At 41.5% G+C, this 19,279-nt stretch overlaps 2 protein-coding genes across 4 annotated transcripts in view; one reads left to right on the forward strand and one right to left on the reverse strand.

Annotated features, from left to right (window-relative positions):
• The window catches only part of LOC125716238 (regulator of G-protein signaling 4-like), a 327,463-nt gene that overhangs the window by 217,064 nt on the left and 91,120 nt on the right, over nucleotides 1–19,279 (reverse strand). The window lies entirely within an intron of this gene.
• Nucleotides 695–17,887, forward strand: LOC125716235 (BMP/retinoic acid-inducible neural-specific protein 3-like). 2 transcript variants are annotated; one of them, XM_048988349.1, is made up of 8 exons: nucleotides 695–1,630; nucleotides 1,875–2,152; nucleotides 5,100–5,290; nucleotides 6,090–6,274; nucleotides 10,585–10,690; nucleotides 11,552–11,788; nucleotides 13,397–13,619; nucleotides 15,214–17,887. In XM_048988349.1, the coding sequence occupies exons 2-8, from the start codon at nucleotides 1,920–1,922 to the stop codon at nucleotides 16,328–16,330; spliced, it is 2,292 nt and encodes a 763-aa protein (XP_048844306.1). In that variant the 5' UTR covers nucleotides 695–1,630; nucleotides 1,875–1,919; the 3' UTR covers nucleotides 16,331–17,887. The 2 variants fall into 2 exon arrangements, with proteins under 2 accessions (XP_048844306.1, XP_048844305.1); XM_048988348.1 differs by having other exon boundaries at nucleotides 696–1,630; nucleotides 1,829–2,152.

Raw genomic sequence — 19,279 nt, forward strand, 5'->3', positions numbered from 1 at the left:
GACAGGAATGGCAGGTGACCATTTCTAAACATCGTCACCTTATTCCTGGTGTCCTGGGATCCTGGTGACATCGACCAGGCGGCGAGAACACAGTACAAACTTTCAGAATGTTTTACTGCCATTTGCAATACTAGCTACAGATTACAGGTAGTTATTTCTGAAGTTTTTTTTTTACAGCATTAACAACAATAATAACTGTAATAAGTACAAAATATTCTTTTTGTTCCAGTATTCGAAAGTGCTGTCAAAAACGTCTATAGTAGAAAATCACATTCACAAATGCATATTAGAAACCATTTAGACCATTTTATAGCATGACGTCCACAGTAAGTTCTAGATTCCTTTCTGCCACCCAAGACAGAAAGAGGTTATACAGGGTTACCAGGTAGTTAGCCAGAAGTTACCGGGGTTATACATTAAAAGCTGTAAGATTGAAACGACATTTATGCACATAGTTCCCTGTTACGTTTGTAAATTTCGAACTGCTCAGTAATAATGAAAATGAACCAGTTTTCAAGGTATCCATAACCAGGCTGTGATTGAATAATAATTCATAATATATTGCAATACAATATTCAGCAATATAAAATTTCCAGGGCGTGTGTTATAACAGATTAAGTTAAAAAAAAATAGTCGTAGCTTTAAAATAAATCATTTTTTTGTCTTTTCCGTTAATGTTTCCTGCAGGTCAACCATACGAAATTATCGTCAGTATTGCCTTAGATCTTCGATACTCACGTCATATTTTACTGTACTTCCATCTACCATAACACATTTATCGCAGACGTTTTAAATGTGGAAGTTTTTCACGGACACCCATTACACTAAGGACTGCACCACATAACTATTTAATTTGCTCCTTTTCTTCTGAGCGATAATTGAATTCTATAATATCTTCTACACTTCAGCCAATGTTATTTAACGGGTTAAACGGGATCTCGGACCCTGAACAGCACATGCTTAGGGAGCCCGAAGCCCCGCCCCCTGGTCCGGCCGAGCAGCCAATCAGACGGCTAGTGGGCGCCGTCCTGGAATAAATTCAGTATTAGACTGCTGGAGCCATCGAGCGAACGGAGGTACCTGCCGGTGCGAGGGTGGCACGGGGGGCAGCGCGTGGTGCAGTCCGCTCCCCAGCCAAATATAGTCTTTTTTAAGAGGAAAAATAATAATACGTGGAGTAAATATATACTTTTTCAAAGGATTTGGAGTAAAAGAATACAGTGTATCAGCTCGGCCGTTGGAGAACTAGGTCCACAACTTATTGTCTTGCTTTTTGATAATATGCTTGATTGTGGCGTGAAGCAGATCGTAACTATTCCCCTTCACGGAGAAGATGATCTTTTTGCACCATTGGATATTACTGCGACTTTCCAACTGGGAGTAAAAACGAGCGCTGAAGCATTCCGAAAGGAGCTCTCTCCGTGTTCCGGTTATTTCTGCTCCTATGCGAATTGCTGATTATTCCGCTCCCCCCACTCTCCTGTTGTGCATCATAGGAACTGAACTCTTGCTCCACGCAGTTTACTTTTACGTGTTCCCGCAGCAAGGCATGTTTTTCATTACAACGTCGCCGCCAGCGTTAAAAAGTAGCGGGGCACCGTAGCGACGTTTCTGCAGTTTCCCGAATCAGGTAAGAAACTTAATAGTGAATTCGATAATTGCATTTGCTGTAGAAACATTTATATCATTATTGTGAATGCTTTCGATCTCTTAATGATAATGACGATTTCGATTACCTTAAATTACTGTTTATTCAGGACTTACTACTAACAATTGGTTCTCTTAATCTTTGAGTGCATGACGAAGGACACGCGCCGCTTTATTCCAGGTTTGCTCATCACGAAGGTGCAGGATGTGATGTCGCGCTATTCCAGGTCACAGGACGAGTTTAGAGAGAATGAGGAGTCCCAGGGTGAAGCATGATCCGCTGGCGTGCTGCTTTTAGACTGGTGTATCTAATGCTTCCATGGGAGAGTGTGACCCTGAGCCTGCACTGCTGGGTTATCGCCGTCGTCGCAGCGGGTGCCAGTGATGCCGCTGGTCCCCTCGGGTGGCTCCTTTCGGATAAAGGGCCTTTTCATCACGCACAGGAGTTCTCGGAGTATGTGGAGCGCTACCAGCAGGGCTTCACTACCAAGTACAAGATTTACAGGTGAGATGGTTTACGGTAGCCCCCCCCCCCCCCCCCCCCCCCCCACACACACACACACACACAGCCTTTCTCCACCCTTTTCCGCACCCACATAACGATTTGTCATTCAGACAAAACATCACTATCATTGCATTTACTAAAAACGGGTATGTTCCTGTCCCTTGAGTACTTTACCAGAGTTCATTAGGTGTCCGTCATTCTTTCTCTCAGCTGTCATCGCGTTACTATAACTATATGTGAACGTAACGTAATCTTTTGGTTTTTTTTATTAGTTTTCAATACACCTCTCGGTATGTTGATCGTGCTGAACCGGCCTTCTTTGGATCGCAATTAAAAGAAATAGGTTATTGTGACATAATGCTTGCTCACCCCCTGGTGGTGAGATAAAAAAAAATCTTGCAGGCAAATCTCGCACTGCATACAGCGTAATTATCTCAGGATTTCAATCTATAATAATTAAATGAATAGTACGTATATTAATGGATGCGATACATACATATTTTAGTTACGTTTCAATATATTTTCAGGATAATATGGGAAATATATGATTTTAAAATTGTGTAAACTTAGTTACAGTTATTATAATAATTAGATTTATTGTGTGTTCATATATGTGGATATGGGCTTAGATTGGAAATTTCAGCTAAACAGGTTATTCTTCACCTCAGAAAGAAATGTTACTACCTGTGACAACCAATGATATAGAGTTTTGCTGTTTCTTGAATATTTTATTCGCTTAACTATGAAAAGCAGGTATTTCCTCCTTAACTTGTACCTGTGCTTGGAATTTAATTTACTGGTTTGTTTGTGTCACTTGCCGAGACAGTCCGTCCAAGCCTTTCGCTGGCTTGCAGTGTCTCCAAGAAAAACATCGAAGGAACTTATGGGTGTCATATGAGAAGAAAACAAAGATGTCTGCAGCGTTTTTTTTTTTGAGAGATAGACTGTAAGCTCTTTCCGAAGGTTACACCCGGTTTCTGTAGAGAGAGGGGCTTTAGATCCAAGTGTTTGAGCTCTGCAATAAGTCTGACATCTGATGGGATGTAAATAAAATTCCTAAGTGTGAGGTGGGGGGCCCTGCGAACGATCCCACGCAGTTGCCACACCTGGAGACCTCTGGGTAGTCAGCCTGTTATCCTCAGTATGAGAAAAAGGCTACCAGAGGACGAGGACTCTTGCCTCCAGAAAGCGCCTAGAAATGGAATGATTATCCCCGTCAGATGCAGAAGGTCAGCATCTGATGTCCGCCACACAATCCGGAACAATCCAAGCTTATAACAAATTCTGTTAAAGTAAATGGGACAATGCAATTTCCCTTTGTGTCACCTTCATGTTTAAACGTACGTCTGTGTGGAAAGACCGAGGTCTTCTCTCTTTACAGCGATCTATGTAATATGCAAAGCCTAAGATGTATGGGCCGTTATCTTCTTTTCTGTTTGATGGATATTGAATGAAATCATAAATAACAGGCACAAAGGATGGTGTGGACATTTGAGGGTGCTTTTCAGGTTTCTATTCTGCATTCAGCCTCATTATAGGAAATATGACTGCCGTAGTTCCCACTGGTGTTGAAGTGCTTTCAGCTTCCACTCAGCCCAATTCATTCCCTGGTGTATATGTTCTGCACTCCAATTCTACGTTGCCCCCGGGTCTCAGCACAGAAGCTGTCAGGTACTTCTTCACAGCGTCCCCCGATGCTCTTCAGTGTGACTGGCCACAGACGATTTAGCCCCGTGTTACCCAACGGCGTTGGCCCATCAGGATACTCCAGCGAGACACAACACGCCGCTCATTATGTAAATGCCGCGTATTAAAATGGGCAGTGATGGATTCATCCTTAAATGGGTTTCTGAGAATTGTTTTTTATTTTGCATGCCAGGGGTGTTGTGGGTAATAAGGGCTGAGGGCTTTGCTGTTGTGAATTAGTTATGATTCTGAATGAAATGCTGTTGCGTCGTAGGTAATTATGCAGTTTGTCTTGAATCACGAAGAAGGAATATTAAGGAGAGAAATCTGTCTTTCTTTGATCTGGAAAAATTGACGTCTGACTTCATCCTCAAGCATCTAGAAATTGACACAGTAATGCTCTGTATCTATGAGAATATTTCTGCGGTTATTTAATTTGTTGAATAAAACGATGCAGGTAGTTCACCATAAATAAACTAAATTAAAACGAAAGAAAATAAAAAAAAATCACTGTAGTTGTATTGACTTTATATTCATCAAAGTAGTAATAAAAGGCTGTTTTTTAGCACTTTTACACATATCCGTATTTAATAATTTATTTTGCTCATTTGTTTATTGTTGTAAAATTAAATTTAACATCTGGCTAAATGCCAGAGACAGAGCCATCGAGGTTTTTAAAGAATGCAGTTCTGTGGTTTATCAAACCCCTTACTGATGCAATAAAGAGTCATTTTTCTGACAGGAAGGACAATTGGCCAGAGTTCAACAGGAAATATGTGGCGCAATCAGTCTTAAGGGATACAAATAATATGATAGATCATTTCTCTATTCCCCTTTAGTACCCATTAAGCTCCTTATAAGTGCATCCCGATGCATTTTCATCAAGGGCGTTTCAGCAATTCGTATACACATGTCACTGATCTTGGCTACAAAATATCGTGTCGACATTTTCGAATGCTTCTCTGCCTTCATTATATAAAGCTGTGCTGTGAAGCTACTGCTGAAAAGTCGTGGTTTTTCCTCATACCCATGTTTAGTTCCCTAGTGTTCGTGGCTCCAAATCAGTGTTACATTTTCCATTTTATTTTGTCCCGTGCTATACCGCGGCGTGAAGGAATTACACAGACCTTAGCGGGATTGAAACCCCTTGCTGGCAGAGCTAAACTGGTCTCCAGTCGGCCATGTAGGTGGCAGAGGGGGTATGCCGGAGGTGAAAGGCAGGTGATTCGTAACTGGGTGAGTGCTCTGTGTTGCCTTGTAGAGAGTTCGGTCGCTGGAAGGTCAACAGCCTGACGCTGGAGAGGCAGGACAACAATGGCCTGGCACTCCCGCTGGACCCGGACTTTGTGCAGAACATCAGGATGCTGGGCCGCAGACCCGACCTCCGAAAGATCACCGAGAACATCATCAGGAAATATGGCACCCACTTTCTGCTCTCGGCTACCCTGGGAGGTAACTGAAAGGCCTCGTCCCCCTGTTTCGGTGCTAGTCACAGAGGCAACCAGTTCAACTGGATTTTCTTGGCCAAGGAAATATTCAAATCAGAATCAACTGGCATTAGTTTTCCAGTGTGCACTCCTCATTTTTGAAAATGCCAAAAATGTTTTCCACGTCTGGATGTTTGATGGCAGGAATCGAAAGGCATATTTCCAAAACTCATTCAGTCGGGCTCCCTTACTGTTTTGGGAACCAAAACCCACTCAATCCCCATGTAACCCAACAAAGAACTTTTGTTAAATTTCCAAAACTCACTAAGTCCACAGAAACTCTCTCAAAGTCGTGTCCTGTGGACTGAGTGAGTTTTGTAACCGTGCTCTTCTATGCCAGTTCAGCACCTTGGTCAGGGCATGATGGCAGGGTCTCTCGTGGGACCTTACTCACCACGCCTCACATCATAAGCGCATTCCCCAACACCTTGCTACTGATGCCTCTGTTTAACATCTGAACGGGTCACTTCCTGCCTTATGTTACTGCCCAAGTGTTCTTGCTTTGCAATACAAGCTCCCTGCAAACGGCTGTTTAGTCTAATTTGGCAGGGCGGGGGGGGGGCGGGGGGGGTGAACCTCACTCATCGTGTGACTGGAGTCTATAGTTTCAAAACAGCACAAATAACACACAGGTATGAATTAGCAAAAGGGAGCTAACTAAACTTAGAGCTGGACATAAGCAGCCTACGCCATGGATTAGCACTGCTGGGCTTTTGTGGTTTTATTAGTATCTTTTTAATGCTGCTCTCCTCTTCACTAAACAGGGGAGGAATCTTTGACCATATTTGTGGATAAGAGGAAGCTGAGCAAGAGGGCGGAGCTGGGGGAGTCGAATAGCACAACGGTAACCCTGGAAACCCTCCACCAATTGGCTGCTTCCTACTTCATCGACAGGGAGAGTACGCTGAGGAAACTACACCACATTCAGATTGCATCCACTGCCATCAAGGTAAAAACACACACACACACACACACGTTTGTAATTATATGTTTGTGGGGACTCTCCATTCCTTTCTATGGGGAAAATTCTACTCCCAACATAACGACCTTAACCCCCACCCAGCCCTAACCTTAACCATAAGTAACCAAACAAAATATGAGACTTTTGGCATTTGTAGTTTTTTTTATTGCATTCACAGATCTTTGTGGGGACGTGAAAAATGGTCCCCACGACATCAAAATAACAGGTTTTTATTACATTGTGGGGGGCGTTTGGTTCCCACAATGTAATATAAACATAATCCACAAAAACACACACACACAAATACCTTATTCCTGTTATAATGCTGGCCACGTCACCACTAGTACTTAGAATATTTTTTATGAATGCCATTTCAGTAAGAATATATAAACATATTCATAATACAATATTATGCATTCAAAAAGCATGGCTATAAATATTTATAAAAAAAAGGCATAACACAATATAGCCATGTTCATAATGCATTATGAATGCTTTATGAAGCTCTCATCTTTAATACACCATGGATACCTTCATGATGCAGTACAAAGCATCCTTAATGCATATGCCGACCATTATAACATATTACAAAGGTATCTATAATGCAAGACGAAAGCTTCATTGCAGTTTATAAAGTATTATAATCTACACTATAATACCTTATGACTGTCAAATGAAGATGCTGTAATGTTTTATTAATTCTTATACCAGCCATCATAATGCATTATGAAGGTATCCATAATGGATTATAGATTCAGTTAAATTCAGTTTATTTTTATATAACACCTTTCACAGCATAGTTGCCCCAAGGCACTTTATTTTATTTATTTTATTTAACCTTTATTTCACTAAGAACAATTTCTTATTTACATTGATGGCCTGTCAAAAGGCAAAAGAACATTTGGAGGGCAAGGGGTAAGGACATAAAGACACACTTAAACAAATAATGCAAATGCTTTTCATGGGTGTGTTGTGATGCATTTCTGCACAATTAATACCGAATGACAGCTTGGCAGCTTCAAGTAAAATGTTACTGAAGTTTGTACTAAAATTAAGGACATAGGTTTGTTTTTCAGTATTGGTAGGGATATCTATACCCAAATCTATGCCCTTGATTAAAACCGACAATATAATTTTTGTCCTGAACCAGTGTTGAGTGCTTGATAATCAGTACCAAAATAGAGCTCTGCGCTTTCTGTACTCAGCTTGTTATCGTGGCTGGGAGTTCATTTGTGAACTTCAACTAATTTTTAAAGATTTTTTTATTGCTTACACTTCATAAAAAAAATACATTACTTTTCCATTAGAAGATTATCAATGTTAATATAAGAAAGCTACAAATCATTCCAATATGTTTATTCCCTGATGCCCGAATGCGGTGACTCTGTTCCGGAATATCTATTCCGATCAGTGCATCGATCAAAGCTGCGGTGCAGAGCTCATTTAGCAAGTGGTAAACATGGGAGCCGATCCATCAATGTGGAAGAATGTTTCTTTAAAAAACAGCAGCCAAATTACTTTCTAATACACACCAATAAGAAATTGATTTTTCGTGCCGTGTAGGAAGAGCTACTGGAGAGTAACGCCATGTTTCGTTTAAACTGATGCCTTAACGGGGTATATTATATTTCAGTATGTAATATAATACGTTTTAATGTTTGACTTTATGGGTTCTTCATGAGGCTGTGCAGCACATCAGCTTCCTGCCGACAGGGGATTAAAGAAACAGAGAAAATAATGGTTTTTCTAGATGTAGTGGTATTTTTTTTCCAGGAAGTTTGGCTGATAGACGCCTTCACGCCGTCAGCATTTTATAATTCAAGGCACGTAGTTTTATTTTGAATTTATAAAGGCTAATGTGAGAGCTAAGCATTCAGTCATCCTATAGACAGACAGAATCAGCTCCGCTCCCGTTAACGTGGAGAAAGAAGATATAAAAAAGGCAAAGGAGTGTGGCGCTACGATAATTCATCATATTTCTGTAATTTTTTTAGATGGCTCACCCCATTTGTCAGCTATTTCTGATATGAGGTAGACGTCAAATGCTAATGAATGGAAGAGTTATGGGAGCCGTGTTCTACAGCGCCGATAATAAATGGTGCTTTAGCATAACATGCAACGACGGGCACGTGGAAGAAGGCAGACTAAGTGTTCTGGCGGATGCATATAGCAGTTTTTAATGATGATTTACAGCTGTGGTGCGGTGGTGCCCATCCGTTTACGGAGAATTTTATTGCGCTTAGGAGTCAAAGCCGAAATCCATCACGGGCTCATGAGCTCACCGGTGGCAGCGGGCGGCCCGTTTGTTTGGATTCAGGGGGGGGCACGTTCTGTTTTGTCCGTGAGCCCCCGACCCGAACGGGTCTCATGGTCGATGCGTGTGATCCGTCCGTCTTCCCAAACTGTACTTAAAATCACGGCGAGGGGGCGCTAATTGACTCTTGCGATGTGAACGTGCAGTAAGACATCTAAGACAAGGGTAATTAGATGGTACATTTCTTGGACAGGTGCCTCGTTCATTTCTTTTACCTTCATCAATTACTCGGTGTGGGTTTCTTGGAATGTGACTTGCCCACAAGAGGGGAATCGTACAGTATACAGACAGGCTACCCTGCTGGTGTTGTGTTTTATAGGAAAACAGGTCTCGGTTATGCACTCTGAAAATTAATTTATTAGGCGAAGTACTGAGGTTGGGTCCTTTGTGTGACAGGCTTTGCTAGGGAATGGAAAGGTCATAGTGATATCATTTTTCATCAAACAGAAATGTTACATCATCGTAGATAATTCAATATTAGCTCAGTATAAGCAAACAGTTACCCATCCACACAATTGTAGCTTATCCCACGATGGACTGAATTAATATAAAATGGCTTAAGTTTAAATTATGCTTTTTTTCTTCTTTTATATAAAAAATAAAACATATGCCTTTTTTTTCCACGGGGCCTTGTCTCACATCTGGTCTCATTGACATGCAGAGAGACTCGTCCTCATATTTGCATTCAGCAATTTTTCCCTTTAAGTCGGACATCTGTCTCAGTTAGGAATTAATCTGCCGATCCCAGAAGAGGCTTCTTGGATTTTAATTAATTGCATGGAAGCACCAGTAAAAAGGGATGTGTGAGTTAGCAGCGACTGAGCTGAAAACCAGCCTTTCTCACTTAATGTCTCATTGGGAAGTTACTTCAGCCTTAATATGGTGTAGAAAATTAAATAGATTGCCTCTTAGATCATGGATAGTCCCTGCTCATGTACATTTTAATTATATTCTCTAGATATTGGATTTTTTTTCCCCCTATTCGTCAGCCTGCGGTTGCATCGCGCTGATTGAAGAACATTAAAGCTCAGGTGTATCATGCATTCTGCTGTACTATTTGCCATCCTCTCCAGAGTGACCCTAAAGATGATGTCAGTGGATGGTGCACAGAGGAAGAGGGCTGTCATTGATTTCGAAAGGCAATATGGCTAAATTTATTATCCCTGCAGGAAAATGACAAAGCGAGCCACCATTTTGCCGGGAATCATTTGTAAGTGACAGGGAGCGATGTACTCGCCCAGAAAATGGCAGTCTGTCTTCTGGAATGACACGGAACCTTGATTTACAGTAGCTTTACGTCAGAATTCCATGAAGGATGGCCCAGCAGCGGTTATGAAGACATTAATGCAAAGATAAGCGGCAAAAAGGTCCTCTTTTAGATCAGCCTGCCGGGTTAATGTCAGAGGTCGAACTATTTTTAATGCGAGTGCAGAACGACGGTTTATTTTGAATCCTTGTTTTTTCTCTGTTTGGCGGAGCCGCCGGCTGCATTCTGGGTGTTCCAGGTGTTTGAGAAACAGGGGTGGTACCAGTGTCAGCACCATACCTTAGCATCGCAATACCGAATGCCCCCCCCCCCCCATCACATGACATGAGGATGCCAGCCGCTGACCTCAAAAGCTCTTAACCAGATGGGGCCATTTGGTGCTCCGAAATCACCCGATCCGTCAGATCTTTCTCTGAAAGCCATTTAACGGAACTGGCCAGCCTCGTAACAGATGTGGCATTAGCGTTATGGATGAATTAACCATGTGCATAAATAGAGTGCCAGTGTACAGATTTTTAGAGCCGCCTGCAACTCGTTAATGTCTATTAGATGCCGCCTTGGCGTGGGCTTATTTGTGACCATGTACAAATTATAACTTACTGTGTTGCTTAATGTATGTATTTTCATTTTTTTTTTCTCGTACTTTTGTTTTTTTTTTTTTTTTCCCCAGATAATTTCAACACACATGTCAGATTCTGTTCTCTGTCTCCCCTTTAGGTGACCGAAACCAGAACAGGTCCTCTCGGATGCAGTAACTATGACAACCTTGATTCTGTCAGTTCTGTTCTGGTTCAGAGTCCGGAGAACAAGATCCAGTTACAAGGTAGACCGTTTGTAATGAGATCAATGCGTCTTTCAGCCCTCGTTTTGCATTAAGCGAAATACCAGTTTGATGTTTTGAACTAATGTCATATTCTGGAGAAAGCTTAGAGTGTTTGCAAACGTTACTAACACCATGAGTTCAATTGAGTGTGCAGTTTAACAGTTTTAATGTCCACGTCTTCACATATTTTTGATGGTTCAAAGCCATAAAAAAAAAAAAAAAAAACCTTGAAACCTCAGCCATCGAGTCTCCCCCACACTCTAGGATACTGGCCCCACATGACAGTGAAACATTGGTTACAAACAACAGAGTTTATGTTTTACAGTCCAGCATCTCGTGGCCTAAAATAGGGCATTATTGCCGTCCCTTTAGGCTGAGCTAAATGCCCTTGTCCTGCGCGTAGTAGGACTCACCTTCAGGCGGTAATGAGCCAGCGTAGCATGGGGACCAGGACAGTTGGCTTTTGACCACTTAATTCCCAGTGTAACTTGCTGCATTTCCGTATTCACAACAAGTACCTTGGGCATAACCTAAAGTCAACATTCCCCCCTTGAGGGCAAGTTTTAGGAATCTGTGTACTTTAGAACATTCTTTTGAACAATCTCACTGCATTCGTTTTCTCAACTTTCACTCTGGAATTTCAGAACTAGGGGCAGCACAATCTCAACCAAAAGAAAAAACAGTCCTATAATATATATTTCTGGCCATTCCCCCCCCAGTATTCTCTTCTCATAATTATCTTGAATTCTGTACAGGCTATATAAAACAATAGAATGTGTGCTTGTTTTTACTTACTGAGGAAAAGGTGCAGGATGCTTGGGAGGTTCCTGTTGTCACAGCCGTCCTTCTGGGTTTGCGCAGGCCTGCAGGTGCTTTTGCCAGAGTACCTGAGGAGCCGCTTCGTCCAGGCAGCCCTGAGTTACATCGGCTGCAACTCGGAGGGCGAGTTCGTCTGCCGGGGCAGCGACTGCTGGTGCCAGTGCCATGCAGAGTTCCCACAGTGCAACTGCCCCGAGGTGGACCTGCACGCCATGGAGAACAACCTGCTGCACATTAAAGAAGCCTGGATGCTGGCTAACAAGGACTTTGAGGAATCAGGTGTGAAGATGGCGATGACAGTGATGATGATGATGATGATGATGATATTACAGGCAGATACGAACGAGATTTGTAGTCTGTCTTATAGTTGACTTTGCAGATAAATCGAAACAATAATATTACAGTCAGTAATAATAGTAATAATAATGGAGCAATTAATTACAATAATTACAAAAGTACCTACATATGTTACTATACTGTACCTCAAGCTGATGAACCTGGAAGCCATGCAATGTTTTCATGAGCATCACAAATTAATGTAAGTGACCAGTATTACGGACCATTGAATTTAGCTCAAATTTTTCATATAAAAGGCTTTGTGGCGGCCCGTTCGTAAGTGCGAATTGTCTGTAAGTCAGACGTTCTTACCTGTCTGTATTATTATTATATAATCATATTATATGACAAGTGGTGGCTTGGTGGCTCGGTGACCTTTTCCGATAATCCTGCTCATAATAAGCTGTTGCGATTTGGATGGATGGATGGATGGATGATTATATGTTTAACCCTAGTAGCCAATTCTAAACATGGGCTAAGGCACCTTTATTGATCTTTATTGATTATTTCAACTAAAGATATGAGCCACATTTTTTCCCATCTTGGAATCTATTACTCATAATCTAACGCAAATATCATAGTCTTTACCAGCCCAAGTAATAACATTTAGATGCTGTAATCACACATCTGCATGGGAAAAAAATATCCCGGAAATGGTTCCCATTGCTTATTCTCAATGACATTATGGAGGGCTGCATGCTGATCCTGTTTAAAATACTCTTTTGTTAAACAGACTATGAGTAGCATCACCAGTGATAAATAAAACAAGCTTCCCTTAATTTACCTCTGCAGGGCAACTGACGCTGGCCGTCAAAGTTACACGGCCCTCCGAGCTGGTAGAACCAGGTCACGTTTATTACTTTCACTCTGTTTCACTTTAAATGGCTGCCATATACAGTGGAGGAGCCCTGGCCATTTACCAAGGCTGGCAGTAGCGATTTGTGGCATGACACCAATAAACTGAACGGAATAGAATGTTTCTGTGGCCTCGAAGCAGACATTTGGCTTGCGCCAGTTACAAAATGCAGAGCAATCTATGGATCCCTTTCCATTCAGGGGACACTTTAATAAAACCAGACCGGCCAACAACAGATGTGACTGTTCTTATAAAAAATTAAAATAAAAAAAAACAACATGTAGCATGACGGTGTCCACAAACTGCTTCGTCCATCCGGGCGGGTTCGTCGAATGTCCGTTTTCAAGAATTACTTTTGCCCGGCTGTGCTCTCCATAGTCATTGAAGAGGTATTTATTTAGCCAAATATCCAGTCTGGCATGACTGAGCCTCTGGCACACGCAAGTACTATGGAGCGGAATCTATTACTTTGCCTTCCCCCCATATGGGAAATGGGGATCTGGGCATTCTTTAAATTTGGACCATTAATTACGAACATAGTGATAACACATGTGACCCTAACCAGAGTACGAGGTTAGTAATGGATGGATGGAAATAGTAAGGAAATAGAATTTAACAGGCATGTTCGGGCTTAAGTGTGAAAAGGAAAACGCTGACAAGCAATAAGCCCAACGCACGCCTGTCTTCCTTTTTAGACGAGTTCCAGTTTTTCGTGAGCAGGCTGCCAACGTCCTACGCCTTGAACACGTCCGCCATTCAGTACTTCTGGAAGACGGACGCCACCATTCAGCAGCGCTATAGACAGCTGGAGACGAGTGCCGGCCTGCTCCTCAGCAAAGCCCGCAGGATTGTTAACAAGATCTTCACCCTCAGCAAGAGGTGCCGCACACAGCCGAAAATAATAGTGCAGAAAGAAAGGTGAGGAATATTCCAGGCTTGCTATCGTCGCGGGCATTCCAGAATCTCTCGCAGCAATTATGCAAATGAGGCGAGTACACTAAAAGGCGTTCCGCGGCATCGGAAAGTAATAACGTTGCTGAAAAAAACGCTGATGCTATAAGTACGACGTTCGTGTTTTCTCCAGCGTTTGGAAACGATGAGGACGGCATTTTAAGAACAGACCAGCAGCAGAATGATCTCATTAGCAGGGCTGGGCGATTAAAAACAATGTACTGTATGCAAAGCTGCCTTCGCCTCAAAGCCTTGAAGGAAACTATGCAGGTGTCTGATCGATTGTTTCTGTCAGCCATCCAATTTCGATAAAAGTTTCCAAACAGGAAATGACTCTAGTGGCACAATCCATCAGTTGCATATATATGCACTGTCAAATATGATTTTTTTTTTGCACTGAAACTACTAGAATCCAATTACACAACCTTTATTGCGCTAACACCGTTTGCACGAAGCTACAAAAATGGTTGTCAGATAAGTAGATTCTTCACCACGGATATTGTTTTCGTTGTGTAAGATATGCATTGTTTCATTCCTCCTCCTTTTATGCCGATCCTTTTTATTATGGCCTATTCAGATTTTTGTCATTGTCCCATAGTCGTAATTCATGACAAAGTAGGTAATACGCAACAAATGAATGCATTTGGATTCCTCGGCTGCTCCCCCCCCCCCCTCCAGCCGACCCCCCTCGACTCCATCTCTGTGAAAATTGCTGCAGAAATCTAATCCATTACCACCCACCTGCTAACTTCCCGTCTCCCAGGGAACCCACCGCCATGAATATTTACATATTTCTTTGGCATAGCTAGTGGAGGACAAGCGAACTGTTTCCTCACAGTATAGGGAAAAAAATGTTGTACATGGTGGAATAGACATCTGCCTACCTGCCTGACTGACTACTCCGATGCCTCTGAACATATGCTGTTGTGTGCTAACGAGAAAAGCAAATATGTTTTAATGTTGTTAATGAAAGTTTACACAGAAAATAAGCGTCTTTCAGTGAAATGGCAACTTTCTGATTCATAAAGAAAACCATTCTTTAACAGTGCTTTGACTTGCTTTATACTTCGGTTATATTTGTTAGATATTTTCTTTTCAGTCACATGGGCGTAGAAACACAAAACACTTTCTCCTTTTCGAAATTACTTTTCCTTTGTGACCCACCAGAGCATTGAAAATGTTGCCTTGGGAACTTTGTTGAGATTATTGAGCAGAAGTTGAAGGCCCTCTAGAAAACAATGATGTTTTTACAAGAATAATATCACAACGAGACTGCATTTATAGATACAATGTGAAAATTTCACAAGCAAAAGGTTTGACTGGTGAACTATTCAGACCGAATGGTGTAACACTGAATATCTAAGACACGTTTATGGTGAGGCACTTATGTTTTGTAGATCAATTGCTCCCATGTGGTGAAATGTAAAGGTTGAGCGTTCTAAATTGCCTCCCACTGTCACATAAAGATTAAAGACCTAGAAAATTACGTAGGGAGATTTATAGTTTATGTGGTTGTAAATAACTGCTGGGGCTTGTACGTGTGTTTTTGTGTTTCTATTAGGTCTCTCAGCTACTGGCTCAATTTTATCCTGTCCATCATGTACTGCAGTGAGAATAATCACATTGGGATCTATACAGAAGAGACACGGAGTTGCCTTTGTCCCTATGAGCACCTGACTTGTCAAGGAGTCGTTCCCTGCACGGTCGGGGATGGCTCCAGTTGTGCCTCCTGTGCTTCGGAGAATCGAACAAGGTGCGCGAGTTGCAACCCAGGCTACATGCTGAGCCAGGGGACCTGTCGGCATGCAGTGCCAGACTCCACGGACCACTACATCGGCTTCGAGACGGACCTGCAGGACCTGGAGATGAGGTACCTCCTTCAGAAGCGCGACAGCCGCCTTGTGGTGCACGCCATCTTCATCAGCAACGACATGCGGCTGAACCACTGGTTCGACCCGTCCTGGAGAAAGCGGATGCTGCTCACGCTCAAAAGCAACAAGTATAAATCCAATCACGTCCACATGCTCCTTGGAATTTCCCTTCAGATTTGCCTTACTAAGAACAGCACCTTAGAACCGCTGCTCTCTGTTTATATTAACCCGTTTGGCGGCAGCCATTCAGAGAGCTGGATCATGCCCATCAATCAAAACAGTTACCCAGACTGGGAAAGGACTAAGCTAGACATACCTCTAGATTGCTACAACTGGACGTTGACTTTAGGCAACAAATGGAAAAGCTTTTTCGAGACAGTTCACTTCTACCTACGGAGCCGAATAAAAACTACGTCGGCTCAGGGGAATGTGACCAGCTATTACGAACCGCTGGAGGCCATGGAGTCATCTCAGAACTTGGGTTACATGAAAATAAACAGTATGCAGTTGTTCGGCTACAGTATGCACTTTGACCAGGAGGCGATTCAGGATCTGATCCTGCAGCTGGACTATCCGTACACTCAGGGATCCCAGGACTCTGCATTGCTTCAGCTCGTAGAGATTCGAGACCGTGTCAACCGACTGTCCCCACCCGGGCCACAGCGACTGGACTTGTTCTCCTGCTTGCTTCGACACCGGCTCAAACTATCAGCCTCAGAAGTGGCCCGGATATTAGCTGCTTTGCAGTCATTTAGCGCCAAGCAACCATACTCAATGGAATACGACGCAACCAAGCTATGTAGCTAATAAGGCGGCGTGGAAAGGCATGACAAACATCGGTCTTAAGACACTGTACAGCATACGGGCCTCATTACACCTGCATTGTTGAGTAAGGAATTGGAACATTTTCATAGCGGAGGGCTTGCTTCAACGCTCTAAGCTAACATTAGTCTTGAGACAGCAGACGTACAATACAGACTCACTGCCTTTGCATTTGATACATGTTACAGCGATTTGGGATGTTTTGGAAACAGTGACAACAACCATAATAATAATGACGTGGTTTTGCCTGGAAATTCGTATGAAAATGATACAATTTCCATGCTCAATGACTTGTGAAATCCGTGGAAGAAACACAACAATTGGCCCAGGAGTTTTTTTTTTTTATGACTTTGTTATAATTTAAATCCTAACTCCGCATGATCCTTTTATGTTTCTTACTTGGTAATACACTATACTGAATCGGCAACCTCTCTGTTGTGATCAGGGCCTCAAAGGACCTTTTATTTAATTGTATTTAGTATTCACTAATATCCGTATCTATAGTTCCAGTTTCCTGTTGTTGTTTGTTATGAATATTTTTATAAGTATTTGTAAACAAATCAACAAAGTATTCAAGAAACGAACGGCCGTTCAGCAAACGTTCCTGCGATATTTGCTGTGGCTGTTTTTCTTTTATACGGTTTGATGTTTGTGACGGATTAAAAAGAAGGTCAAAATTAACTACATATTCAATTTGTTAATATTCAAATAAAAGTCGTTTTAAGTGCAGTCTGTAAATTAAAGAACTACGTTTTTGTAAATCAGATATATGCTCTTTGATCTTTTACAGGTCAGAAATGAGTCTTAAGCATTTTTAATGATCACTTCACATAATTTTTTATGAAGTTACAGCATAATAAATTCCATAAAATACTTTAATTTCATAATTCATTTAGTGATTTAAATCTTCAGTGACTCGTAGAAACTGAACTTAAAAATCGCAGATTCAGCTTATGTAGACTATAAAGTAAATACAATATGTTTTAGTATTATGTTTAATTCAACAACTAAGGGAAAGGTGCTCAATTATAAGGGATTATGGGACATTCTAGCCTTTGCCTGGTGTGGCTTGAATTATTTTGCAGTCCATAATTCAAGTTGTAATCCCTCCCCCCACTCGGAAGTTTCATTATACTGGCAAAATGAAATTTTATCAGACCACATTTATTATAATTTGAGCATCTGTTGCACGTGAAATTGCCCCGACAATACTGCTTCTGTGTAGCACATGTGAGAGAGCGAGTTGTCACCCTCGTTTGTTTGTGGTGGTGAGGGACGTTTATTTCCTCCCAGCACCCGCATGGGCCGAGAAGCTGCTTCGCTCAGCAATGTTCAGCAACCTAAGCGCGCTACAAATCAGTAACGTTCAACGGAGAACGTCAGCTCCAGAAATGGACGACGAAGCAAATCTTGCTGCGAAATGTTGAGAAAAGCGTAGCCTATTTACCCTGCTTGTTCATCTGAGCTTCCTAATGGAGTAACTGATTTGCTGTATTATACTTAATTTATTACCTATTTTACATAAAGTAATGTTACATCTAATGCATCCTGTTTCATTTGTTGCTGTCTATTAACTCTAGTTTTGCACACTACATACATCTTAGATTCCGACATATTATTCATGCGCCCTCCAACGGAAAGCAATTGTTTTGTTGCATAGTTAATTTCTAGAATGTAGCTGCTGGTAGCTGAAGGCCAGTAATGGGGTCAGTTTCTCCTGATATTAATCGCAAACGTATCTGCAGAATGCGGTATTGTGTGTTTGGCCTAATGCTATCCACCGTGCTAATTTTTTGCTTATCAGCAACTTTTTTGGGTAAACCTCAGCTTCATAATGCATTCATAGAACATTCAGTGCACCTTCATAAAGCATTCATAGAACATTCAGTGCAGCTTCATAATGCATGCATAATGCATTCATATAACATTCATAAGTAGCATGTAAGTATACTTTGTCACCCTAACATACCTTAACAGCTTTAATATACATTAATAACAAAAATTATGTGATTGCAATGTTTGTTATTATGGCATAATATATATTATTAATGTTTATTATAGCTGATATGGTTTGTTAGCATATTATGGTATATTTAGATGCTGCTTATGAATGTTCTATGAATGCATTATAAAGGCAATATGAAGGTGCAGTTAATGTAAAGCTTTACCCTTTTGTGCTTAGCGCTTAACACTTACTGCACATTTTTTTTAAGTTGTGTCTTTTAAAACTCTCTCTATAAGGCTCCTTCAAGAGCTCATTTGTGAGAATAAATTGCAAGACAATTCATCCTTAAAGCGCCTAGAGGAGAAGCACAAACCATATCTAGTCTTAAACTTACTTGCTCACTTGTCCTATACATGAACTTTTAGAATATTTTTTTCTCTTATCATGGAAGCAATAGAGCTAAATCACATAAGGAAGAAAAGGGAGAAGGGGAACAATAGAAAGGGGGCTTGTGCAGCTTCAGTCGTACAGGCAGCTGCTTTTGACAGGTTATTACTGCATGCATGTCTTGTCAAAAACCGTATTGCAAAAAACTGTAAACTAATAATGTTTTTCTTTCTTTTTTTATTGACTCTGCCTTGCAGATGTTTAAGACATTTTATGGTGCGTGTTAAGAGAACAAACCCACAGTAATGGAGAAAAGCACTATTTTGTGTATTTGGGACGGACATTATATATGCTGGCACACCTCGTACACCTCGTACACCTCGTACACCTCGTACAGGTTTACACCACAGAACGTTCCAGTAAAATCTAGGTTATCTTCCTTTGTCAGAGGTACAATGACCTACTCCGCCACACCCCACCCCACCCCCACCCCCTTTTGGTCACTGGGACAAATTTTATAACAGCTTTACATACGTCTACAAAAGTGGATTGTTTGTTAATTAAACAGAAGTCTAGATCAATTCTTAAAACCTTTTCCCAGA

This window comes from Brienomyrus brachyistius, chromosome 21, assembly GCF_023856365.1.
Source record: "Brienomyrus brachyistius isolate T26 chromosome 21, BBRACH_0.4, whole genome shotgun sequence".
NCBI classification, from domain to species: Eukaryota; Metazoa; Chordata; class Actinopteri; order Osteoglossiformes; family Mormyridae; genus Brienomyrus; species Brienomyrus brachyistius.

Bases quoted from the DNA above. Each gene is read 5' to 3' on its own strand.
- LOC125716235 (XM_048988349.1), top strand. From the start codon at position 1,920: ATGATCCGCTGGCGTGCTGCTTTTAGACTGGTGTATCTAATGCTTCCA. The intron at 2,153-5,099 runs GTGAGATGGTTT...GTTGCCTTGTAG, and splicing joins ACCAAGTACAAGATTTACAG to AGAGTTCGGTCGCTGGAAGG. The intron at 10,691-11,551 runs GTAGACCGTTTG...GGGTTTGCGCAG, and splicing joins GAACAAGATCCAGTTACAAG to GCCTGCAGGTGCTTTTGCCA.